General features: G+C 44.1%; 1 protein-coding gene across 1 annotated transcript in view; it reads right to left on the reverse strand.

Annotated features, from left to right (window-relative positions):
- The window catches only part of gripap1 (GRIP1 associated protein 1), a 42,712-nt gene that overhangs the window by 10,580 nt on the left and 5,120 nt on the right, over positions 1-27,012 (reverse strand). The window contains exons 8-20 of the mRNA XM_041273788.1: positions 26,758-26,857; positions 26,317-26,394; positions 22,514-22,648; positions 21,443-21,538; positions 20,622-20,834; positions 19,760-19,873; positions 19,493-19,570; positions 18,849-18,944; positions 18,377-18,433; positions 15,759-15,858; positions 9,514-9,644; positions 8,189-8,305; positions 7,800-7,893 (exon numbers count right to left, since the gene is read on the reverse strand). Coding sequence (XP_041129722.1) covers positions 7,800-7,893; positions 8,189-8,305; positions 9,514-9,644; positions 15,759-15,858; positions 18,377-18,433; positions 18,849-18,944; positions 19,493-19,570; positions 19,760-19,873; positions 20,622-20,834; positions 21,443-21,538; positions 22,514-22,648; positions 26,317-26,394; positions 26,758-26,857 — 1,409 coding nt within the window. The remainder of the gene's footprint in view (positions 1-7,799; positions 7,894-8,188; positions 8,306-9,513; positions 9,645-15,758; positions 15,859-18,376; positions 18,434-18,848; positions 18,945-19,492; positions 19,571-19,759; positions 19,874-20,621; positions 20,835-21,442; positions 21,539-22,513; positions 22,649-26,316; positions 26,395-26,757; positions 26,858-27,012) is intronic.

A 27,012-nucleotide genomic window follows, 5' to 3' on the forward strand; every position in this document is an offset into this window, starting at 1 on the left:
CAGAACCCTGCACTCCCATGACTGTATGACTTCTCCCTGCACCCCACGTGGCTGTGCCTTTACCAGGGGAGACCCCAGGGGACCCCTGCACTCCTGACTGTATGAATCTCCCAGCAACCCCGCGGCTGTGCCTTTACCAAGGAAGACCCTCGGGGACCCCTGCGCTCCTGGACTGTGTGACTCACCCTGCACCCCACGTGGCCGTGCCTTTACCAGAGGTGACCGATTTTGGTTTTGCACACCAAAAGAACACATCCACTATATCTGGACTTCTGCAGCTGGCCACAACACAATGCACACAGAGGTTGTAAATAAATCATCACAGCGACTAAAATGCGGATTCATTCAACTACAAACCTGTATTTTCAGATCACTGGGCGAGTTTTAAAAGCAAGGAACTACAAACATTTACAGTAACTGGATTGGGCATTACACGCAACTGAGAAAAGGCCTTTACGTATTCTCTAGAAATACTAAAATCCGAGAGTCAGTCATCTCATAAAAGCTGCCTGTGTGTTCACTCACAAACACGTACACGTGTCATCCCACTGTGCTTCCTACTAGCAATCCATTCTTAGAGTGAAGAGCCCAAGTCTCCCCTCTCTCTCTCCTCCAGACTCGCACACAGGCACACTGGCTCAGACTTTGACGATTTGCAATCTTATTTGTGGGCATCATACGGAAGTCTTATTATTATCATTATTAAAAGCACTTTACAAGACACGAGACTAGGGTGTGTGAACTATGCATCAGCCGCAGAGTCACTTACAACAACGTCACACCCCAAAGACGCAGCACAAGGAGGATCAGTGACTTGCTCGGGGTCACACAGTGAGTCAGTGGCTAAGCTGGGTTTTGTACCGGGGACCTGCTGGTTACAAGCCTGTTTCTTTAACCACTGGACCACACAGCCTCCCATAATGGTACTGTCCTTTCCAAACGTAACCAAAAAAATCTGAATTTGTATTTCTTTTTTTTAAATGAAAAATTTAAGTGCCCAAAGTGATTTTCTCCCCAATTTAGAATGTGCAATAATTTGTTCCCCCTTCATCGCAGCAATTCCTCACACAGCTGCTCAGGAAAACTGAAGGCTCAGTGGGTGTCCTCCGATCTCACGACCCAGTCAGCTTCATCTTTTACACCCAGGAACTCGAGAGCGGATGCATTGTCTTTCTACACTAAAATTAGCAGAAATATATTTTTAGCCCAAGACAGAAAATTAGACACACAAATAATTTCCTGCCAATAGCGCTGGTTTGTTCTCCTTATTCAGGGAGTTTTATTAGTAAACAACAGAAAGACAGGTTATCAGAAGAGCATCTTTGGAGAACAGAGCAGCCAGTGATCAGAGATAGTCTTGAAACATTTATCAGCTTCAGAAAAACATTGTTAACAACCTGTGCACTATCCACTCAGCTAATCACTGCCTTCCACACTGCAGCCCAGCGCTTTCTTTATCTAACCACTGAGCTCCTCAAACCCACTGCCTTCCACACTGCAGCCCAGCGCTTTCTTTATCTAACCACTGAGCTCCTCAAACCCACTGCCTTCCACACTGCAGCCCAGCGCTTTCTTTATCTAACCACTGAGCTCCTCAAACCCACTGCCTTCCACACTGCAGCCCAGCGCTTTCTTTATCTAACCACTGAGCTCCTCAAACCCACTGCCTTCCACACTGCAACCCAGCGCTTTCTTTATCTAACCACTGAGCTCCTCAAACCCACTGCCTTCCACACTGCAGCCCAGCGCTTTCTTTATCTAACCACTGAGCTCCTCAAACCCACTGCCTTCCACACTGCAGCCCAGCGCTTTCTTTATCTAACCACTGAGCTCCTCAAACCCACTACCTTCCACATTGCAGTCCAGCGCTTTCTTTATCTAACCACTGAGCTCCTCAAAGTTATGATAACACATTTGTGGTTTGAAGTTAAAGGCAGATTTTGAGAAAAGGAATCACTCGGAACGATTCTAAAAACAAATGACTTCATTAAAATTAGGGAATTGTTGATGACAGGTTGGGTAAACAGAATGAAGAGCAAAACTAATGCACTGTATATTACACACACACACACACACACACACACACACACAAATAACAATAAACAGCAGTGTTAATGTATTTCCTTACAAAATTCAAACAGGTCTATATTTGGGGTGGCAATGAATAGTCAACTAGTCAAACAGTAAAAGCGACAGCCGACCTCAGAAAAGTGATCGTGAAGTCAAACGAAAAGTTGTTCAGTTTGCAATCCATTAACATTAAAATGACATTGCAGATCATTAACAGTTTTTAAAATTCCCCAAGCAGCTTTACAATGTGGTGCATAAACAGCAAAGTGCTACGAATCACTCACAAATAGAGCACCAGACCTTATCAAATGCATGGGTTATTACTATTTTGACTAGATGACTTATTCGGACCTCAGCTAACTCAGTCAAATAAGCAATACTCTATATTGTATGACAACATTAGCAGGGTTCCAGAAACGCAGCTGCTGGTTCTTAAATCGATTTTACGTTGGCATTTGCTTTGCGACAAGGGTGTCCAATCAATCACGGTCCTGGAGGGCAATTCCACTCCAGGTTTGTTTAACAGGCAAAATGAGATGGTGAACAGTGTCAGGGTCTGGACGTAGGTTTCATTGGTTCAATTAAGCAATTTAGAACAGAGTTGGAACAAAGACCAGGACTGGAAGGGTCAACTTTGTCCACCGCTGCTTTAAGAAACCAGGCTCTGTCCATCTGAGGTTAAACAGACAAAAGCACATTTCTCATCTTTATAGCGTGAAAGCTGGGCTGCGGATATCCGATTGCATTTCTCTTCGGTCAAACAGGAAGCAAGAGCTGGAGAGGAGTTTTAATGGCTTCTAGAGCAGACTCCCGACTGCACCAAGCTGCTAACTCACTATCTCCCCACAGTGATGCAAAGCTCCCTGCTTGCAAGCTGATCAGCCACCCAGACAGAGTCTAGGAAGGGAGATAGTGGGAGACATTCTGAATACTGAAAACAGAGATTTCAGTCCTTGTCATTTAAAACACGCAGCGTTTTCCCAAACATTCTAGTGTGGAAATGATTGACAAAGCTATTATGTTTAAGGCATTACTAGGGAATCACACTGGATTTTACCCACAACGTTTCCCATCTGCCACTGGGACTGACTTAATTTGAAATCCAACTCATTCATTTCCATCAGCAGCAGATTGAGATCCAATCTATTTTAACTCTGTGCTAACCATTACACACTATATGGTTATCAATTGTACGGCCACCTGGAAGCAGAATACTCCAGCCAGCTGGATATTTATTACGTTTTGCAACACTGCCTATCTGTGCTTATTCTGGAGTTATCCCAAAAAACAAAGCCACATTTCACCCACCACCATAAAACCAGTGTGGAAAACTCCATTTCAGGTAGGTTCCATCTGGAGTCTACAGACATCAGGCATTACACAAAACATGTATGCATCACGTTTGTGTATAATTGCTATTTATAAATGAATTCACCATCCATGTCCCTGACAGCATATTCACATTCTGCCTACTCGCGTTTCTTCTGCAGATTTAAAACTCGCTTCTTGCGTCCAAACTGAAATTGTTCCAACTGAAACGAAGGAGTCTGATTCAAAATCGTTTTAAAAAAGGCAAGTCATGGAAACTTTAAAAATAGCTTTCATGGTGCGATCCACCTGGGACTATACAAATCCTTTACAAAAACACCCATTAACTAAAATAAATAACTCCCAACTGGCCCATCTATGACCTACAGAGTGTGAGATGACTGTAGTAACACAATGGCTTCAGCAGCACATAAAACAGGGATGAGTTCTGAGACCCAAGACTAGGTGTCGGGTCAATTCAACCAAGAGTCGGGAGAGGACAGGCGTGGGGGAGGCCTGCAAATCAAAGAGAGACAGAAAGGGCAGCTGCTAATAGCAGATGATCGCGGACAGCAGCTGCTCTAAATGATTCAAGACCAGGGCACGCCTGGCTGAGTCTTAACACTCCTCTCTAATAATGCAACATTCACTGAGAGAGTCGCTGCCCACCCAGCACGGAGCCCCATCCAGATATGGTCCCTCACTGCAGCCCTCTTGCAACGACAGGAGTCCTCCTAACCCCAAGCCAATCGCTTCTTTACACCCAGGACCTCCACAGCGGATGAGAGAAGCCAGCCCCTCGCAGCACTGAAATCACCTGGCCAGTGGGGGGCGCTGTAGCATGGTGAGGAGAAACAGTCCCTTGGCCTCCCTGACCTGCGGGAGCGCCAGAGCCAATATCCCCAGTAGGAACCCCAGTGAAGAACATGTGCGTCTATATAAAAGCAAACTGCATTGTACTGCACCGTATTCATTTCAAAGAGGTAAACTGACAGGGAATTTTGTAACGTGGTCTATAGTCTTACATAAAACCAAGCAGGTCCTTCTGAAGCTTACAGACCTGTCCTACATGCGTCACACACCAGCAAATTAAAAAACAATTACCAAGGCGAGAAGCCAGTCACGATCGGAGAAGTCCTCAAGCTGTAGAACACAATATTTACAATTAAAGCTGCCCACTGAATTAGATACAAGCGTGCCATTAAATGTTAAATCGGTCAGTCATAAAATTAAAAACACAGAGCCAAGCTCAAGAAGGACAGAGGAGGAGGGAGAAAGAATTATTAACCTGTTACTGTAATGACTTTTCGGTCGTATTTATTTTTTTTCTTTTTTCAAACCCAGGCACTGACTAAAGAGTTTGCAAAATGTGTTTGCTAGGGTAAATATTTTGAAGTCTTTCACTCGCCCTAAACTGACCTAACATGCGGAGAAGGGTTTTAAACTATAAACTCAATTGTTTACATAACGTGGCAACAGATGGTTTGAAAAGCTTGGCGGTTAGAGAAATGAAAGAAAGAAAGAAAGAAAGCAAGAAAGAAAGAAAGCAAGAGCTGGGCTGCAGTGTGGAAGGCAGTGGGTTTGAGGAGCTCAGTGGTTAGATAAAGAAAGCACTGGACTGCAGTATGGCAGGCAGTAGGTTTGAGTAGCTCAGTGGTTGGGGAAGAAAGCGCTGGACTGCAGTGTGGCAGGCAGTGGGTTTGAGTAGCAAAAAAAGACAGATGCAAGTCGAAAGTCTAGTTTTGAGATCCCTGATAGAGTGATTGGTGAGGCACCTGGTTGAGAGATCAATAGTCCCGTCAGGACAGCTTTATCTTTATCAGAGACAGGTGGAGAGGATTGATAAGAGAGACAGTCAAGGGAAAAAACACACTGCCAGAACCCTGCTGTCAAAACACACAGACACACACACACGCTCACACACCAGGGCTAGTCCCTTCTCTACATCTGTTTCCAGAGCTAGAATAGAAATGTCATTTATACTCTCCAATAATACTTGATGTCTATCCTATGGCAGTCTGTTATATATTGTAAAGACATTTCAAAGGGCTGTATCTCATCAATATCAGGGTCTAGTGCTATATATTTTAAAGACATTTCAGAGGGCTGGATCGCATCAATATCAGTGTCTAGTGCTATATATTAACGTATAATCATCTATACAATGAAAAAACACTGGGCTCTTATTGCTTTCCAAAAGTCTCCTGTCTGCAGTGGATTATTTTTAAGAGTCATAAAATATTCATTGCTTTAGTGAAGCAGCAATTCGAGCCATTCCAGAAAAAACAACTTCTCCATCTCTCTGCCTTTTCCTCTCTCCATAGCTTTGTAGACCTTTCTGTATCTTTTCAGGTGTTATTTTTTTTTCTACACGCAAAAACCCTCCATCAAAACAAGAATCCCTTGTATCAGCCATCTTAACAAAAGTAAGAGCCAGTGCCATCTAGTGATCAGACACTTTGGATCAAGTTTCCTTTTGTTTCACTCCTAAAAAGATACCTTGGTTGATTTAGCCTGTGTTGCATATGTCTAGGACAGCTCCTGAACTCAGTCAAAACATCTTAAAGGATCTCAGTGATTCAGCATCAGCAACATGACTAGGTAACCCAATCCATCCCCTCACCACTCTCAGTGTGAAGAAGAGTCTCCTTCAGCAACATGACTAGGTAACCCATTCCATCCCCTCCCCACTCTCTGTGTGAAGAAGAGTCTCCTTCAGCAACATGACTAGGTAACCCATTCCATCCCCTCACCACTCTCAGTGTGAAGAAGAGTCTCCTTCAGCAACATGACTAGGTAACCCATTCCATCCCCTCCCCACTCTCAGTGTGAAAAAGAGCCTCCTTCAGCAACATGACTAGGTAACCCATTCCATCCCCTCACCACTCTCAGTGTGAAGAAGAGTCTCCTTCAGCAACATGACTAGGTAACCCATTCCATCCCCTCACCACTCTCTGTGTGAAGAAGAGTCTCCTTCAGCAACATGACTAGGTAACCCATTCCATCCCCTCACCACTCTCTGTGTGAAGAAGAGTCTCCTTCAGCAACATGACTAGGTAACCCATTCCATCCCCTCACCACTCTCTGTGTGAAGAAGAGTCTCCTTCAGCAACATGACTAGGTAACCCATTCCATCCCCTCACCACTCTCTGTGTGAAGAAGAGTCTCCTTCAGCAACATGACTAGGTAACCCATTCCATCCCCTCACCACTCTCTGTGTGAAGAAGAGTCTCCTTCAGCAACATGACTAGGTAACCCATTCCATCCCCTCCCCACTCTCTGTGTGAAGAAGAGTCTCCTTCAGCAACATGACTAGGTAACCCATTCCATCCCCTCACCACTCTCTGTGTGAAGAAGAGTCTCCTTCAGCAACATGACTAGGTAACCCATTCCATCCCCTCACCACTCTCTGTGTGAAGAAGTGTCTCCTTCAGCAACATGACTAGGTAACCCATTCCATCCCCTCACCACTCTCTGTGTGAAGAAGAGTCTCCTTCAGCAACATGACTAGGTAACCCATTCCATCCCCTCACCACTCTCTGTGTGAAGAAGAGTCTCCTTCAGCAACATGACTAGGTAACCCATTCCATCCCCTCACCACTCTCAGTGTGAAGAAGAGTCTCCTTCAGCAACATGACTAGGTAACCCATTCCATCCCCTCCCCACTCTCAGTGTGAAGAAGAGCCTCCTTCAGCAACATGACTAGGTAACCCATTCCATCCCCTCCCCACTCTCAGTGTGAAGAAGAGCCTCCTTCAGCAACATGACTAGGTAACCCATTCCATCCCCTCACCACTCTCAGTGTGAAGAAGAGTCTCCTTCCCTCTGTCCTGATTCTCCATTTAATTTCCAATTAAATACACGTCCCCCACGTGTTGCTACAACTGTTTAAATAACAGACCTGTCATTTTTCTTTTCATTGTTAACATACTGACAACTTTTTATACTTACAACTTTAAAGTCTGTTTCAAAGCTCTTTTCAAAATGCCCGCTCTAGTGCACTGACAGTGTCAGGATTATTACCTGCACTGTGAAATGGGCGACACAGAGATAATGATCCGTGATGTTGTACAGAACAGAAAAGCCAGCTTTGAAACAGACTTTAAAAGTTGGTGGAAAAAGTAAATGACAATGAAAAGAAAACAACGTGGGGAAGCGGAACTACATATTTTTCGGAAGCCCGCTACTTACTCTTCAAAGTACTGAAGTTTGAACGCTTTACAAAACAGTGAGTTTCAAAGCACAGGGTTGGAAATAAGACTCCTACCATTCTGGTTTTACTACCAGCTTGATTTGCCATAGTGTGCACAAGCTCAGGTGTGTCTTATTAAACTCACAGTGAAACCAGGACTGGATCACGCTGCTATGCAATGGGAGTCTGATTAGCAGCCCTGAAGCAACAGGCGGGTAAGGTACTGTACCTATTCTGCTGTCCATGACGTAGGTCTCAATGATGGCGCTTTTGTTGCAGATATCATCCGCCATTGAGGAACAGCTCACTTCCAGGTGCTTCACCTGAAACAGTAAGATGATCAGGTGACTAGTATTCAAATCTCAATCTGGAAGGAAACTTGTTTGTGTCTGCAAATGAGTGCACACATTTCCCATTTCTTTAGCTGGCCCATGTGTTTCAGTGGTGTAGATGCCACTATATCAATGATCTTGTTAGCCCATGTGTTTCAGTGGTGTAGATGCCACTATATCAATGATTTTGCTAGCCCACGTGTTTCAGTGGTGGAGACAGCACTGTATCAATGATCTTGCTAGCCCACGTGTTTCAGTGGTGGAGACGGCACTACAGATGGTCTACCTTCTCCTCCAGCATCCACTTCTCCTGCTGCACTTCAGCCAGCCTCTGAAACAGCTCCCCCACCTCATCATCGGACAGCTCTGCAGGGCGTTGAGATTGAGGGCTGCCTGTGTTAGACTGAAGAGAGAGAGAGAGAGAGAGAGAGAGAAATGAATCAGCCCGTATACCATTCGTTGCTTGCTTGGAGAAAGTCCACCAGTCTGTAATTCCCTGTCCACTGCTCAGACCTTTGTGGTCCTATGCTGGACCAGGGCCGACATTATAATTTTTCCTTTCCATCAAAAAGACGTCAAGCACAAGTCTCTAGTCATCTTTTCTTTGGAAAAAGCCAAGAAAAGCTTTCAATGGCCGAGTGATGCCAATAGAAGCCGAAAAAAGGAGATGCATCTTAGCAATACGCATAGTCCCTTCACCAGACATAACCAAACAAGATAGCTGCTTCCACATCCAGCAAAAGAACATCACAGACATTTGCCAAGCTTTTTGAGATGTTACAGTAATAATGACTTGGATCGCATTGTTGAGGAGTTTGGTGATAAAACGAGTGATCTGTCCTTTGCCATGCAGTGCAGCAACTGAACTCATTTTACATGCGGTACATCGAATGCTGACGTGGCTTATCTACTGTATTAGCACTAAAAGAAGCTCATTCTCACACACTCAAGGTTTTAATGCAAACCAAAAGGAGACTTCAAACTGGGTTCTAATTTGATGCATCGATTCACCAAATTTGTAATCGAAGCTCTGGAAATTTATGGACAGACGATCAGTAATCGATGCATTGATTAATTGCTGCCCGCGAAAACTACGTGAACATAATTTCAATCTTTTATTTAACATCATGTAATCAAAGAAACTACAAAATGATATCTTAGTACGGTATAATTTCATGTTAGATTTGGAAATCTCAGTGTTTCCTTAGAGTATATGGAACACTGCAAAGCGGTGTGTAATTCATTATGTTAACGTAACATTATTCAGCAGGTTTCATTCGACTATGAAGCAAAATTAGTTACAGGGTGATGCAAAACTTTTGGCCAGAGCTATACTGTACAAAGGATGTGCTGTCCTATTAACTGCTACACAGGGAGAGTGACTCAATATTGTTCACATACAGTTTGATGGTGGCGGGCTAAATTAATCACCCGATTCAAAGTGAAAAGAAAGCCTGAAAAACTATCTGGAATTTGCATATGAAAATACATAAATATTATGATAAAAGGGTATCGGATAATGTTAATAAAGTAATTATGGAAGAAAATTGATTTATATGGAGCCTGCCCCCCCCCTCTCCCCCCTCCAGTGGCCAGAAGAGGGTACTGCACCTTGCTGCTGGTCTGTGCTGCTGTCCCTTCCTTCATCATCTCCCGGTAGCTGAAGGACGAGATGCTGCTGCTGTCTCCTGTCTGTGTGTGGCTGGGAGAGCTGATTTCAGACAGGACAAACTCCTCCAGACCTGACATGACACAAGAGCACAGTGTGAGAAACAGGGAGGGGCTGCCCTATAACACCGATCACAGGAAATATGCATGCTTTTCCTGTGTTTTTTTAGTATGCTTTACCATACCTCTCCATTGCACGGTGGTTTGATCCATTCCTTGTTTCAATATGCAGGGATGGAAATGGCAGCCACGATGATTTACTGATTCCATTACTCAAATGTAACCTCTATAGCGTAGAAGGTCTGTCGTCTTTTTAATGATAATGTTGCCCATGTCTGTCAATATGCTTTTAGAATGGTAAAGTTTTAGAAGGGGCAGGGGAACAGCCTTAACTGCATATAACCCTGCAAACATCTCTATCTGAAATGTTGCACCCCATTTAAATGACCTTCTGACCCGGGGGGGGGGGGGGGGGGGGGGGGTTCTTCTGTGCAGTAGACTGTGTGTGTAATTCATTTTCATTTGTGCATTGGTTTCCTTCGGTCACACAAGAAAATGCATTATTCCACTTGAGCAGTTACAGAGAAGGACAACTAGGCTGATCCCAGGGAGACTGAATCTACAGTGTGAGGGAGTCAGGATGTGGGGTCCCTAATACCACTTTTCGGAGAGGAGCCATTACATTTTAAGGAGGTCTGAATTATAGATGCCTCTCGAAAGATAACCTAGCTGTGCCAAGAAGGCAGTGAGAGAAAACTCAGCTAGTCCGGGCCAACCTCTATACCTTATGCAGCCTTTGGGACTCCATAAAATATTCACCACTCTGCAAAACCAGACTCATCTTTTGGCCTCTCAAGAAAAAACATGAAATTACAGCTGCCTACGCTGCAGTGTGGAAGACAGTGGGTTTGAGTAGCTCAGTGGTTAGGGTGCTGGGCTGCAGTGTGGAAGGCAGTGGGTTGGAGGAGCTCAGTGGTTAGATAAAGAAAGCGCTGGGCTGCAGTGTGGAAGGCAGTGGGTTTGAGGAGCTCAGTGGTTAGAGAAAGAAAGCGCTGGGCTGCAGTGTGGAAGGCAGTGGGTTTGAGGAGCTCAGTGGTTAGAGCTGGGCTGCAGTGTGGAAGGCAGTGGGTTTGAGGAGCTCAGTGGTTAGAGAAAGCGCTGGGCTGCAGTGTGGAAGGCAGTGGGTTTGAGGAGCTCAGTGGTTAGATAAAGAAAGCGCTGGGCTGCAGTGTGGAAGGCAGTGGGTTTGAGGAGCTCAGTGGTTAGAGAAAGAAAGCGCTGGGCTGCAGTGTGGAAGGCAGTGGGTTTGAGGAGCTCAGTGGTTAGATAAAGAAAGCACTGGACTGCAGTATGGCAGGCAGTAGGTTTGAGTAGCTCAGTGGTTGGGGAAGAAAGCGCTGGGCTGCAGTGTGGAAGGCAGTGGGTTTGAGGCGCTCACTGTTGAAGCTGTTCCTTTTTGCAGTCTGTGATACATTTTCAAACCGCAGAAGAACAGACTCATCAATATTGCAAGCGGCTGTTTACTGAATATGCACCTCAGTGAAAACTACGATCACACACACACACGTACATTGAAAAGAGCTCACACACAAACAATCAATGTGTCTTGGTACAGCTGGTATTTTTTAAACTTATTATAACGTTTGCAATCATCCCCAGTGGTTCTCACTGCAGTTACTCTGATATTTTCTCTTTCTAATTTGTGCAAAGTCTTTAAGGTATCTACAAGTTCAAGAGCTGCTCTTCAGTAAAGAACGTTAGCAACACTGGCCACAGTGTCTTTATATTAGTGCCTGTACCTCTTATAAAAGTTTCCCGTAGTAAGAGCACAGCAAACTTAGTAAAACACAGAGAGGTCTGGTAAAGAATAGGGAAGCATTGTAAAGCACAGAGGGGCATGGTAAAGCATAGGGAAGCACTGTAAAGCACAGAGAGGTCTGGTAAAGCATAGGGAAGCATTGTAAAGCACAGAGAGGCATGGTAAAGCATAGGGAAGCATTGTAAAGCATAGGGAAGCATTGTAAAGCACAGAGAGGCATGGTAAAGCATAGGGAAGCATTGTAAAGCACAGAGAGGTCTGGTAAAGCATAGGGAAGCATTGTAAAGCACAGAGAGGTATGGTAAAGCATAGGGAAGCATTGTAAAGCATAGGGAAGCATTGTAAAGCACAGAGAGGTCTGGTAAAGCATAGGGAAGCATTGTAAAGCACAGATAGGTCTGGTAAAGCATGGGGAAGCATTGTAAAGCACAGAGAGGTCTGAGAGCATATGTTTGCATTGTAAAGCACAGCATGCATGTTATTTAAAAATGTAATAAAATAAATAAATAAAAATAAATAAAAAAATAAATAAATAAAAAAAAAAATAACTCTGAACCACTCTAAAAAAGCAAGGTTAAAAAATAAAAAAAAAAAAAAAAAAAAAAAATCATGAAATGACATCTGAAGCATTGGTCAGAAAAGGGATTTGAAAATGCTTGGGTAATCACAATTTTAAAAAGTTGCCGCCTGATTTTATGCAACGCTTGCTGTATTCTGAGCTTGTGGTATCTAGGTAGGTCATACTGACATGACTATCAGAATGACAGACACGATCATAGACCATTACCAGAGGGGAGAGATGGAGGGAAGAGAAGAGAAACGAGAGCTGCCATCGATCGACAGGGCACACGCGCCTCTCTCTCTCTCTCTCTCTCTCTCTCTCTCTCTCTCTCTCTCCTCCCTTGGAAAAAGTTCAAGGGCAAATGCTACCACTAGAACCTTCTTGAATGAGAAGTGTGTGGGACTGTGTTTGATTTGACGTCAAAGGCTGTCTTGCTCGTTACACGCAAACCAAATCTCCAAGAAACAGGGACTTCTTTTTTGGTGGTTTAACCCGTAGCGGTCTCCCTGCGCTCTATAAGTCAGAGGACTGTAAGGCGCGTCAGGGTTTTTATTTTCACACACGCTGTTTAAAATATATATTTTTCAGAGTAAAACAGGTTTAAAAGGCACTGAATCGCAAAAGGACACTCAGTACGGTGTCTCCAGCCAAGCCCCTCCCCTTGTTCGCTGTATTTTTCACACACCTCTTTATAGACGTGCATACTGATAAATCCTCTCCTGATCACTCGTTTTATCACCAAACTCCTCAATAATGCGATCCAAGTCATTATTTTATTACTATAACATCTCAAAAAGCTCTGCAAATATCTGTGATATTCTTTGAGTGCTGGATGGAGAAGCATCTATCTCATTTGTTATGTCCGTGTTCTCTCTGTGGTGGATGTGGCTATCAGATATGCCCTTTTTTTTCGGCTTTATTCATCTCCTATCGGTCTCACTCTGCCTTTGAAAGATTTTCTCAGCTTTTCCCGGAGAAAAAACGACTAGAGACCTGTGCTTGACGTCTTTTTGATGGACTGGAAAGGGAAAATTGTAATGTCGGACCTGGTCCGGCATAGGACCACAAAGGGTTCATCACAATTTGATCCAAGGTTTTTTGAATCAGTGGGGATAAAAATGCAGGCATTTAACAGCATTTGTGCCATTCCTGGCTTGAGAAATACCCTTGGCAGCAAAACACAAGGAAAATCAGGCAGCTGAGTTACATCCTTTTCCACAGTGCTGCCTGCATGAACAGTGTCATTAATTAAAACCAGGGTACCTAATGTGTGTAACTGTAATGTAGCAGCAATAAAGGATGGGAGAGTAACCTTGATTCTTTACCCGATCCTTCAGAAACAGCTGAAAACAGACATCAGTGTGTTATATATTATAAGTCCCCACTGGGACCGATAAGCAGCACTTACAATTATGCTGAGAATGTAGATCTCGCGCTCAGAATGTCAATGACTTTCAGAGCGAAGAAACAGATGCTTGAGTTTGTGTTGATCGCTGCTGTTCTGAGGACTGTGGAGTAGAACAGTCAAGCAGCTCTTCCTTCACTTGGAATGGTAAATCACACCCTGATCCACACCAGTGACCCTCACCTGATTGTCAGAGAGCTTACTCAGAACAATCAAATAAGCGACGCATGCAACTCTAAGCTGTTTGTCAATATGAAGGTCAAACAAAATGCTCCTTTTCAATTTTAACCCTTTGCGGTCCAATGTCGGACCAGGTCCGACATCATCAAAAAGACGTCAAGCACAGATCTCTAGTAGTTTTTTGTCCAGAAAAAGCCGGAGAATGGCCGAGTGAGGCCAATATGAGCCGAAAAAAAGGGGCGTGTCTGAGAAATACACATAGCCCCGGCACCATAGAGATAACACAGACACAAACAAAGGAGATAGCTGATTCCCATCCAGCACTCAAAGAATATCACAGACATCTGCAGAGCTTATTGGAGATGTTATAGTAATAAAATAATGACTTGGATCGCATTATTGAGAAGTTTGGTGATAAAACGAGTGAGCAGGAGAGGATTTATCAGTATGCACGTCTATAAAGAGGTATGTGAAAAATACAGCGAACAAGGGGTGGGGCTTGGCTGGAGATGCAGTACTGAGTGTCCTTGCTATGCAATGCCTTTTAAACCTGTTTTATTCTGAAAAAAAATATTTACACAGCGCGTGTAAAATAAACAGCATGTGTGAAAATAAATTGGACCTGACGCGCCTGACAAGCACTGAATAAATGGACCGCTAGGGGTTAACATGCCATCAGATTGTGGAATACAAGAAGGTGTTCCACATACTGTAAATCAGACTTTTTTTATTATTATTTTAAAGTCCCCAATTATTTCTCCCCAATATCAAATGTCCAATTACTTTTTCCTCCTCACTGCAGCAATTCCCCACACAGCTGCTCATCAGAACTGAAGGTTCAGAGGGTGTCCTCCGATCCCACGACCCAGCCAACTTCATCTTTTACATCCAGGAACTCGAGAGCGGATGTCAGCGCCCTGCAGGTCTCCGCTCTGAGCTCACTGGGTGCTTGTCCAGTAAGGTTTGCTGTAGCGCGATCAGCAGAAACAGCCTTATCACGTCTAAAAACTACAAAGCGGTGTGTAATTCAGTATGTCAGCGTAACATTATTCAACAAGTTTCATTGGACTCTATGAAGCTCAGTGATTTCATTCTATATAGTGGGCGTGTAATTCAACATGTTAACAAGATAAGATTATTCAGCAGGTTTCACTGGACTCTATGAAGCTGAGTGAGTCCATTCTAGATCAGCGGTCCTCAAAGTAATTTTGGAACGGGCATAAATGGATCTTACTTGACTGTTTGTGGGCACGCTGAATACTGCATAGGATCTTATCTTACACTCTAATAAGGCCAAGTCTCAGATAGTAACTGTACAAGCTGTGTTTATTCTTGAAATAATTTACATAAAATACACAATGCAAATATTTTTAATAGAATGTTTACACACATAACCGTGAATAAACTAAAATAAAAAAGTGTAGCTAGCGTCTCTGCTCATGAATGATTGGACAGCTGTCAGATCTTTCAATTTCCATTTGGCTACTAACTCGCCTTCAATTTTCATGCAAATACTGTGAACGGCCTCTGCTTGCTTATGATTGGACAGCTGCGTTAAACTTGGCAGATATTTGACTCTCCTGTTGGTTAAACTTACAGTTAGTACCTGCACTTGAAACAGACACAGTTTATGTGCCACCTAGCTAACTTATGATTGGGCTCCCGCAGAGACAATGCAGCTATTCAATTGGTTGATCACATCGCAAAAGCCATTCAGGAAAAAAAAATAATGTCGCTTACGTACAAGCACAGCATAAGCGAGCAGCACTGTCAACAGACTGCTGTGGCGCTTTTGTTGGAAAACGTGTTTAAAGCTTTCTTTATTTTCCCACGCTAAGACCCGCCAGAAATGTGTTCACGACCCGTAATTTAAGAACAGCTGCTGCGGGCACGATGGCCTGGCTTCACGGGCACGAATTTGCCTGCAGGCACGACTTTGAGGACCACCGTTCTATATAGAGGGTGTGTGATTCAATATGTTAACCAGTTAACATTATTCAGCAGCTTTCATTGGACTCTATGAAGCAAAACTTTTGACCACAACTGTATGTGGAAATGTTCGACTAAAACCTGAGCACTGGCCATAGCTGGTTTGTTTTTAACTTTGTACAGTAATCTGGGATGCCACAGCGTGAAGGGAGGGTACTATGTAAAAATGCATGTGTACTGTACTGTATTGCATTGTGTCCTAGGGGTATGGTGCAGACAGATCGCTGCTGTACCTGTCCTGGCTTTGGTGTTGGTTAAGATCTCCTGCAGTCTCTCCTGTAGCTTGTCAGCTCGTTTTCTCTCCAGGTGAAGCTGTCTCTTAAGATCTTTAAGCTGGGGGTAGGGTGGGAGGGAAAGGAGGTGCAGGAAAGGAGGTGGGGGAGAGGGGAGATGGAGAGATTTAGCACCAGGGTTGCAGTCAATTCATTTTTCATTTTTCAATCGCATTTCCATTACTGATCACAACTGCAATAATGCATTCCTTCAGTCCACATTACTGATCACAATTGCAATAATGCATTCCTTCAGTCCACATCGCTGATCACAATTGCAGTCAGCAGTCTTCTGTTGAAATCAGCTTCTTACAAGTGGCAATAAATTACTTCAATTGAAGTCGCTGTTAGTTCAATTAAACTGGCTTCAAATGAAAGCAGTCAAACAACCACAACCATTCTCATGTCTCTAAAATATCAATTTCCATTCCTTCAAAAGGACCTGCAAATTTATTTTAAATTGGAATTGAAATATAGGAACTGACCCTCCACCCTGATTACCACGAGAACAAAACATTTCAGAACCTTTGAAACAACAGATCACACCTCCAGCACAATTTGAAAGCTACAAAAAATAAATACGATTGTGCAGTACACTGAAAACTATACTGAGCATCAAAAGAAACTTATCAATTATATTTGGACAATATTCACTAGATGTGATCGAAAAATGAGAAACTCTGTTTTAGAGCAGGTGTCGTGATTTTTATTGTGCTGATTAACAATTGACATCACAAAGATGCTGCAAAATGATCTGTCGATCTCGGGCAGGTGTTGTGACTCTTGGTCTCTCCCGGTTCTGTCGTTGACAGAGTGTGTCTGGTTATACTGTCTCGTCTGGTTTGAAATTGCCGGCTGTGAACACCCAAGACGGCGAGCCACAGTACGCTGCCCTAGTCCAGCCTTCAACATGCCAATCGCACAAAGGCGCCGCCCTCTTGACAGACGTGGCACATGTTTTTTTTTTTTTCCTGTGATTTTCTTTATTGCTTTTATTCAAGCTTGCAATTCAACAGCTGAAATCACTCCGTATCCAGCGTCCAATCAACTCTATCACTAATTAGGTGATTAAGTACACATGCTTCAGTCATAGTCTCGCCAGCGTGTCGTGGGCAAGGATGAATGATCGAGTGTTTAAAAAGAAACCAAAAACATTTCATCAGTGTCCATCATTTATATACCTTATTTTATTCCAAAATAAATGTGTTACATTAGTGATTTCTTTTTGATGCTCGGTATACATTGTTAAAACATATAATAATAACAATAAAAATGAAAGAAACTGTTTTGTTATCCTGCACTACTGTAATAGCAATTCCCAAGCAATATATTCAGTTTTTTTTCTTTTTTTTGGTGACAGATCGATCGCTAGACATTTTACCTGCAGACTGACAGACAGACAGTTTTTCCATCCCTAGTTTTGTCGATACTTTTTCAAATCCTGCAGGGAGATTGCTGTCCTAACCTTGTCGGTCAATAGACTACTCCAGACAATTAATTTATGTATCCGGAACATGTATTGTGAGTGTTGTTAATCCCAAAATCAAAGCAGCAATAAGAGACTCCTCATATAGCAGGCACTGTGCCATGTTTCCACTGCCTGGCGCGCCGAGGCTTCAGTTGTCCAAGCCAGCTACCCAAATCAAAAGAGCGTTTTGCGGGTGTTTTACCCCAAAACTGGCTAACCCCCGAACCTCTTGCCATTTGTCAAAGGTGACTGGGGGACTGTCAGATCACATTGCGTTTTGTTTTAAAGGAACTAGAGAGACTTTTGTCTCCTGGGCCGAAGTGGGCTGAGCATTGTTCAGCTTAAGGTTGGTTTAACCCTCCTGTTCTGTTCAGAATTTAGGTACATCTGTTACGATTTGGGTCACACTGACCCGATGCAATTTCAAACTAATTTAAACAGCCTTAAATTGATTAACTCTTTTTATTTGCAAAGGTTTTACTCTTTTAGTCCAGGAGCTGTGATAAAACTTCTCTGACTGCCAGCCTGGAAGCTCCTCATTTTGGAGTGTCTTTCCCAGTGAGATGCTGTTGCAGAACTGACAGAGAAAATTAGGCTCTGCCTTGTAGATATATACTGTTTGTTTTTTTGTTTATAAATATCTCCAGACAGGTGCAGCCACTTTCAGAAATAATAATAGAAATATAATAATAATAAAATAACAAATTAAAGAAGAAGTTTTATTCCTGCACACAAATCTACACAGATAAATGCCACGGGTCACAGTGACCCAAAACATCATAGGTGTATACATGTTCTCAAAAGGTTCTGTTTTCTGTGTATAAGTTCACGACTCCAACTTAGGAAAAGTCATAAAATACTAGAGTCAGGTCAAATAGACCCGAAACCTAACAGGAGGGTAAAAGAAAAACAATAAACTACATGTCCTATGCGTGCTTTACCTCTGCGAAAGAAGATCGGCCACAATGGTAAGCCTGGCTTCTCCTGGCTATGTGATGAAGCACTTCCTGTGTAGCCAGTTTGGGATACAAAACCTGACCAGAGAGCTGCGCTCAGCCGAGCCGTGGAGACGCCCTGTGTTGTGGTCGTGAAAACGGGGTAACAGACTTACCGCTGAGCTTCCCTTCTTCTCCAGGATCCTCTGTCCATCCACAATGTCCTTGATTTCCTGCAGACATCAAAACAAGAACTTTCTGTTAGACACAGGCAGTCAACTAACTTCTCATCAGAGCACTGTCTTACAGGGAGGCTCTTATACTCTCTGAACAGCCTCCCTCTGCTCTGGGCTGGTGGAGCAGAGAAACAGAAAGGAGGGCTCTTATACTATCTGAACAGCCTCCTTCTGCTCTGGGCTGGTGGAGCAGAGAAAGAGAAAGGAGGGCTCTTATACTCTCTGAACAGCCTCCCTCTCCTCTGTGCTGATGGATCAGAGAAAGAGAAAGGGAGGCTCTTATACTCTCTGAACAGCCTCCCTCTCCTCCCTGCTGATGGATCAGAGAAAGAGGGGCTCTTATACTCTCTGAACAGCCTCCCTCTCCTCTGTGCTGATGGAGCAGACAAAGAGAGAGGAAGGGAATTCTTACCTGCTTGAGATTGGAGATGGTGGTCACTTGATCATCCCTCTCTTTCTCTACCTCTCCCACCCGCTGTTTCGCGCTCTCTATCTCAACATCCTTCTCCTAGGAAAAAGGCGAGAAGAGAGACAGTTATATATAATATATACAGCATGTGCACATTTACTACAACACCTCACTGCTTCTATAGTTTTGATTTGATGTGCATCAGAAATCCAACCACTGGAACTGAAAAGCTTGGAAAATTATCAAAATTAGCAAATTAGCGATGGTCTAAATGAATTGATGATTTTAACAGGCCACACATGCAACTCACTTAAAATAATAAGAGAAAAGGAAAACACAGCCACAAACAGTAAAATGCATGAGAATTTTCAAATGTTGTTCACCTACTTAAAAGCACAAAGCAGTCTAGCATTTTCACACAAGTGCCTATTGTTTCTACATCACTGACTACTGACCGAAACTTGAAATCTCACACCCAGACGTGATTTCATGCAAGCAGGTACATAACTGACAAATCCTGTGGGGTTCTAACAAACTTGCACACGACTGTATAATAAATTCAATGTCATTATGATGCAAAATTAATCTATACAGGAGTACATTATTTCAGAGAGCTGTGGAACGCCCTGCCTCGGATCAAGACACACCAGTAGCTGTGCAGTGTACACTTCGTGCAGATTTCTGATCTCATCTTGCTTTTGCAGTAAATTCTTCTCAATTGTTTCCTGCAAGAGGAGAGAAGGGATACCAGAACTAGATCAGTTCAATTCAATGAATTACAGCTCATAAAATAATTCAATATAGAAGAAAAAAAAAATCATTATACACAGTGCATCAATGACCCCTGGTGGCCATTTGCTGTAACTGTGCTATTTAATGAATGGTCCGGGTAAGTGAGTGGCTGCAGTCCCTACCTCTGCCTCTTGGAGTCTGCGCTCAAACCAGCCCTTGGTCCCCTCCATGGACTGGACCTGCAGCTTCAGCTCCTCCACTGTCTGTTGCAGCCCCTCCAGCTCCCTGCTCCGTGCCTGAAACACAGCAGCAGCACGGCGCTGGCTCACTCAGCCCAGATACACACAGCCTTAGCACAGCACAGGCTTGGAGTTCCAGTGAGAGAGAAATGTTGCACTACCATCTCTATTCTCTACTCCCACTCTCCCCTCCTCTCTCCCACCCTCTCGGAGCTGTGCTCTGATCTCCCTCTCCTCCTCTCTCACCCTCTCCTCGCAGAGCTGTGCTCTGATCTCCCTCCTCTCTCACCCTCTCCTCGCAGAGCTGTGCTCTGATCTCCCTCCTCTCTCACTCTCTCTTCTCGGAGCTGTGCTCGGATCTCCCTCCTCTCTCGCCCTCTCTTCTCGGAGCTGTGCTCGGATCTCCCTCCTCTGCTCTCCTCTCGGAGCTGTGCTCTGATCTCCCTCCTCTCTCTCCCTCTCCTCTCAGAGCTGTGCTTATATCCCTCTCTCCCTCTCCTCCTCTCACATCCTCTCCTCTTAGAGCTGTGCTCTGATCTCCCTCCTCTCTCACCCTCTCCTCTCGGAGCTGTGCTCTGATCTCCCTCCTCTCTCACCCTCTCCTCTCGGAGCTGTGCTCTGATCTCCCTCTCCCTCCTCTCCACTCAGAGCTGTGTTCTGATCTCCCTCCTCTCTCACCCTCTCCTCTCGGAGCTGTGTTCTGATCTCTCCTCTCTCACTCTCTCCCCTCAGAGCTGTGTTCTGATCTCCCTCCTCTCTCACTCTCTCCTCTCGGAGCTGTGTTCTGATCTCCCTCTCCTCTCACCCTCTCCTCTCGGAGCTGTGCTCGGATCTCCTCCTCAGTCCTGTGCTTCTCCTCGTGCAGTCCCCTCAGCTCTCTCTCATATTTAGCTCGGATGCTCAGCACCTCTTTCTCGTGCTGCAGCCTCACGTCGCTCAGCTCCTCTTTGTGCCTCGACTTCTCCTGCGCCGTCCCGATTGCCATCTCATCCAGCATGGCTTTGCGCTTGTCTGCAGTCTGGCAACCGGAGACAGAAAGAGTTAACAAGCCACTGCATCAAGACCCGTCTACCCAGACTGGGTTTGGCACCGCCCTGGCATGGGGCATGTTCTCCTGGTATGCACTTGTAGATCTCTGGCTCGACCCCTCCTACTATGCTAAGGACTTGCCTGACCAAGTCACATTGCACAAAAGGTGGACCAATCCAATTTCTATAAGGGTGTTATCTCTCAGTTTAAAGTCAGCTTACAGCATTGATAAACATAAATCACACAACTTCTCCATAAACTATGCTTGCTATCTTATCCTGGTTGACAGACGCACACATTGTTACTGCGTTTGTAGTTTGATACAACTGCCTAAATTCACTATGCACAACCTACAGCAATGGGCGGTAAACCACATGGCTTAACTGTGGTCGATACTTGACCACGCTGGAATTTATCGTGTCTGACTAAGTGTTTTACCTGACAAAACTGTTTTGGAAGTAGCAACTTCCTTCTGTATTTAAATAATCTGTTTAGAAACGCAATTTGGAACAGCGCTAGCCTGTGCTGTGAACAGCGCTGAATACAAAAATTTTGCTCAAATCTTGACCCTGTTTGTTCTTTTTTTTTTTATGGCACCTTGCGCATTTCCTCCAGTTCTTCCTGTATTTTCTCCTTCTCTTGCCCCAGCTCTGTCAACTGCTCCAGCAAACGGCGGCTCGCTCGATTCGCCTCCTAGAAACACACGCAGAGAACACAGGGTTAACAGCAGTGATCACAACTAATACAATAATGACATCTTATCTGTTCTGCTATTACATTCGCCATCTATTGCACTGGAACCCATTAGCAGCCATTATTATTATTATTAATTCAGTCGTTTAGCAGACGCTTTTAGCCAAAGCGACTTGGAGATTATTGGGGTGAACTCTGCATCATCAACAACTGTTGCTGCAGAGGCACTTCCAGCATGACCTTGTTTGTTTTACGTCTCGTCCAAAGGGCGTTGCACAAGGAGGTTAAGCGACTTGCTCAGGGTCACGCACAGTGCCAGAGCTGGGATTTGAACCTGGAACCTTCGCTGAGGGTGTAGATCTCACACTGAGAACGTCAGTGACTTTCAAAGTTTTTAAGCAACAACCGATCCTATATCCCTGGCCGGTCACAAATGTTTAATTTAAGATTTAGAAATCTGAAAAGAATTTGGGTGAACTCTAGGAGTTCGAGAAGTTGCACTGCCTGAACTTTGGGAGGGGGGTAAGGATTTATTTAGGGTTATATTATTTATATATATATGTGCATTCTAAAATAGATTCACAGATAGGAAAACGCAGTGACTGAAGGGGACATCAACACTAATATGAGCTATTCATCTGTTATTTATTTTGATTTAATAACAGCATATGGAACCCATATAAAAGATTTCTCTCATTTCTACAAGTGTTTCCACTGAGGGTCTTTCTCCACCTTGTCAGAATGCTTTACAGTATTCCCGTGGCTGCGTGTGTCATGGGCTGTGTGTGCGTTTGTGTCCAGTCGTGGTCGGTGTGCTGTCTGTTGCTGTCGTCTTCGTCAGCATTTTCAGCTTCTTAAAGAAGTAGTTTGCGATAGAAGATGTTCCTAATGCTCGTTTCAAGAGGACTACTGAGTGAGTCAGACAGGCGTGTGGGAGACGGGAGTCATGTGACTTAGCTCGACTATTATGCAAACCTGGATCTGGGAGTGGAGGTCGTCTTTCTGGGCCAGGTAGCTCTCCTTGTCTTCCTGATACTGCTGAAGCTCCACAGTCAAAGCCATATTCTGATCTCGGAGGAGACTCATCTCCTGGGTTTTTGTAGTCTGGATCTGACGAACACACAAAGACACACAGAGCTCATCAGTTCACCCCTCACTACAGATCAGCTCACTATACTGAGAACCAAAACGACTGATTCCAGGGGTCCAACTGTAAAAATTTTGCATGTCAGCTTCCACTGCAGTTGATTTATTAATGTCAAGTATATCCGTGTGTATAAAATGTATGATTCTTCACAAAACTTTTGCATCATGTAGAATTTTAGGATGGAGATATATTATTTAGATATTTCAACATCATGTAATTAAAGAAACTACAAAATGATCTTGCAAAAGTCTACCGAAAGCCATAATAGTAGTGCAGAAATATTTCATGTTAGTTTTAAAAAAATATGTTAACGTAACATTATTCAGCAGTTTTCACGTGACAAGACGAAGCGAAGTGAGTTTATTCTATAGCATGATGCTAAACGTTTAGCCGAGCTGTATACTATACAAAGCAAATCGGTGAAAGTGATTGCAAATATAAAACACTGTTTGGCAATTTATAAAACTGCATTCCAAAAAACAGTTCTTACCCTGCCTTCTCAGTCTATACCAAAGTAATCCGACAGCTTTTTTGTACTGTAACCTGTATCTCGTTTCAGGTTTTTACAGGGTACAGTAATTATATGAATCCCTTGCTTTCTTGTTCATGGTTAAACTGGGCAATGACTATATGTGAAGTGACAGCATGTAAAAAGTGAAACAATGCCCAAACTCACTGTCTTTTTAAAAAACTCTACAACTGAATGAATCAATCCTTGTTTTTATATAGTGCCTTTTCATGATAGGTCGCCACAAAGTGCTTTACAAGGATGCAGGCACTAATAAATATTACTGAATTTAGAGCTGAACTTATTTTTTCCGACAGCTAATAAAATGTGCATTGATCAGTTTCCATCAGTACCGTTCAGTTGGCAGCAGCAACCTGTGTGAATGAGTTCATCAGTTAATATCCTACAGGATTGGATATGACAGGTTCTGCTGTACAGCTATGGCTAAAAGTTTTGCATCACCATATAACTAATTTATCTTCATAGAATTGAATGAAACCTGCTGAATAATGTTACGTTAACAAATAGAATTACACACAGCATTGCAGTTTTCCATATACTCAACAAAAAACGGACAATGTGACATTTCAAAATCAAATATGAAATACTACCGTACTACTATTATGGCTTCTGGTAGACTTTTGCAATATTGTTTGGTAGCTTCTTTGATTACCTGATGTTAAAGAAAATATCTAAATTATGTTCTTATTGGAATTTTTGTTTGTTTGTTTTTAGGTCTCAATTCTAAAATGCGAGGTGATGCAAAACTGGGGGAGTGTGGTAGCCGGGTTTGGGGGGAGAGTGGTAGCCGCGTTTGGGGGGGGTGGGGCAAGCCCCACCTCACACCATCGGGTGGAGTGTGGTAGCGGCCCCCCCCCCCATCGGTCCAAACCCCCTTACACCTTCGGCCCAAACCCCCTCTCACCATCGGCCCAAAGCCCCCCTTACACCTTCGCCCAAACCCCCCTTTTGCCATCGGCCCAAACCCCCCTGGGGCCATCGGCCCAAACCCCCCTCACGGGGTTGGGGGGAGGCCCGGTGGAACCCCCTTTGGGGGGGCCCAAAGTGCGGTGGCACCTTTGGGGGGAATGTGGAGGCTTACACCTCCGGCGGAATGTGGAGGCCGCGTTTGGGGGGAGTGTGATAGCCGCGTTTGGGGGGGAGTGTGGTAGCGCCCCCCTGGGGGGAGTGTGGTAGCCGCGAAAAAGGGGGGGGGGGGGGGGGGGGGGGGGGGGGGGTGGTGGTAGCCAGGTTTGGGGGGGAGTGTGGATATCGGTACCTGGACTAGAGCTGACGATAGGTTCAAGCCTCGGAGCGCAGTCGTTCTCAGTGAGGATGCTTTCCGCTTGCTCCTGACTCTCTGCACCCTGAAACGCTACCTGCAGCACAATGTGACACACAGAGGGACAGGGAGAGAGAGACAGGGAGGAGGAGAGAGACAGGGGCAAGGGAGAGGGACAAAAAGAGAGAAGAAGAGACAGACAAGAAGAGAGGAGGACAGGGAGGGGAAGGGAAAGGAAGGAGAGAGAAAGATGGAAGAAGAGAGAAAAGGGAGTGGGGAAAGAAAGGGTAAGAGAAAAGCAGAGAAAAAGGGGAGGAGGACAGAAGGGTGGGAGGGACAGGCGAAGCAGAGGGGCGAAAAGCAGACAGGAAGATAAAGTGGGTATCAGCACTGGAAAGAATAAACACTATGATAAAGAAGTCATTTCAGCATGCCACCAACACAGCACTGTGCCATTACTCCATTACCCATTGCGAATGTAACATAGCAATTCAAAAAGCAGTTTATAGACATCAAATGTAAAGTTTTGAAAGAAACACATATCTGGCACTTCACTAGGTTAAAAGAAATCTGTTTTTGCAAGCTCTGCTTTTAGCTGCTTGTTTAATTTGCTGAGTGAAATTGTCCCCACCCCTTCAACGCCTTCTTAACCAATAAACTGCTTCCCCTAATGACTGACATGCTTTGGAGCCAGTGACCCTGAAGACACTGCTAAGGTAAAGTGAACTAGGAAATGAAGTGATGGACTGCGAAAGGCAATGAAACTTTCTTGAACCCAGAGCAGTACCGTTATATTAAGATTTAAATTGAAAGATATGCAAGTTACCCTCTTATAGGGATTATAGCCAACAAATTAATTCCATTACCTGTTGTGAAAATCTAACTAACCCTATGTAATGTTCAAAACAGCCCATTTGAGAACTATACAGCAAAGTGGCTTAAGCAGCAGGACAGAGACTTCTTCCATGGCCACCACAAACCCTGGATCCAACCAAGCACGTGTGGGATGAACTTGAATGCCATCCTGATCCTCTGCCTACCTCACCAACTGGCTGAACAGATCCCTCAAGAGACCTTCCAACACCTTGAGGAGTCTGTGCCACCTCACCTGCAAGGCTGTGATCAGGGCAAACAGCGGCCCGATCCGATATAAGATTCTGGTTCTAATAAAATGGCCAGGCAGTTTAACCCTTTGCAGTCCTATGTCGGACCAGGTCTGATATTACAATTTTCCCTTTCCAGTCCGATGACGGACCCTGTCCAACATCATCAAAAAGACATCAAGCACAGGTCTTGTGTCGTTTGTTGACCAAAAAAAATGTATCTGATAGCCTCATGCACCACAGAGCTAACATAGACACAAACAAAGGAGAGAGCTGCTTCTGCATCCAGCGCTCAAAGAATATCACAGACACCTGCAGAGCATTTTGAGATGTTATAGTAATAAAATAATGACTCGGATCACATTGTTGAGGAGTTTGGTGATAAAACGAGTGAGCAGGAGAGGATTTATCAGTATGCACGTCTATAAAGAGGTATGTGAAAAATACAGCAAACAAGGGGTGGGGCTTGGCTGGAGGTGCAGTACTGAGTGTCCCTTTGCGATTCAGTGCCTTTTAAACCTGTTTTACTCAGAATTTTTTTTTTTTTTTTTTTTTTTTTTTTTTTTTTAAACAGCACATGTGAAAATAAATTCGACCTGATGCACCTGACAAGTGCTGAATAAATGCAAAGGGTTAAGTCAGAATGGAAGACAGGTAAGAGTTAAAGGTTCAGAAAGCCAGGACTGGGTATCTGCTAGTTTAGGGGGTGTTGTTGAAATGGGAGTCTGGTATCGATACCTGCTCTTTGAGGGAGTGTAGGGCCACCTCGTGATCCCTCTGCATAGTTTGCAGCTGTTCTTTCAATTCACTGATGATCTGCAAGAGAGACACAGGCCATCAGCCACACAGCAAAATACCATTATAGTGATTAAAGCTAACAAATTCCAGTAAGTCGGATCAAATCTATATTGCCCTCACCTCATAGATCTTCTATTGTCCTACATGAAAGAGCAATGTCTGTAAACAATCAAAGTGTACCAATTATACAGCCTCTTAGTTAATTGTGTGCTGCTAGAATTGTTACCTGATTGGTTGGGTGCTGGTGGAATTGGTACCTGATTGGTTGTGTGCTGGTGGAAATGGTAGCTGATTGGCTGTGTGCTGGTGGAACTGGTACCTGATTGGTTGTGTGCTGGTGGAACTGGTACCCGATTGGTTGTGTGCTCGTGGAACTGGTACCTGATTGGTTGCCTGCAGGTCCGCTTGGAGTTTCTGGTTGCGGATATTTACTGACTTCAGCTCCTCTTCCTTCTTCTGCTGAATCTCATCGATTTTAGTTCTGAAAAAAGAGATATACAGGACGAGTCATAATTCGCACAACACTACCAGCACATTGAGAATACTGGCGGGCTCGTGGAGGATGATATGCAAAGGAAAAACCTCGGAGAGATGCTCTGTGACGCACCACTTGGCCACCAGAGGACTGTTCAATAA

The sequence above is a fragment of the Polyodon spathula genome, chromosome 16 (assembly GCF_017654505.1).
Source record: "Polyodon spathula isolate WHYD16114869_AA chromosome 16, ASM1765450v1, whole genome shotgun sequence".
NCBI lineage: Eukaryota > Metazoa > Chordata > Actinopteri > Acipenseriformes > Polyodontidae > Polyodon > Polyodon spathula.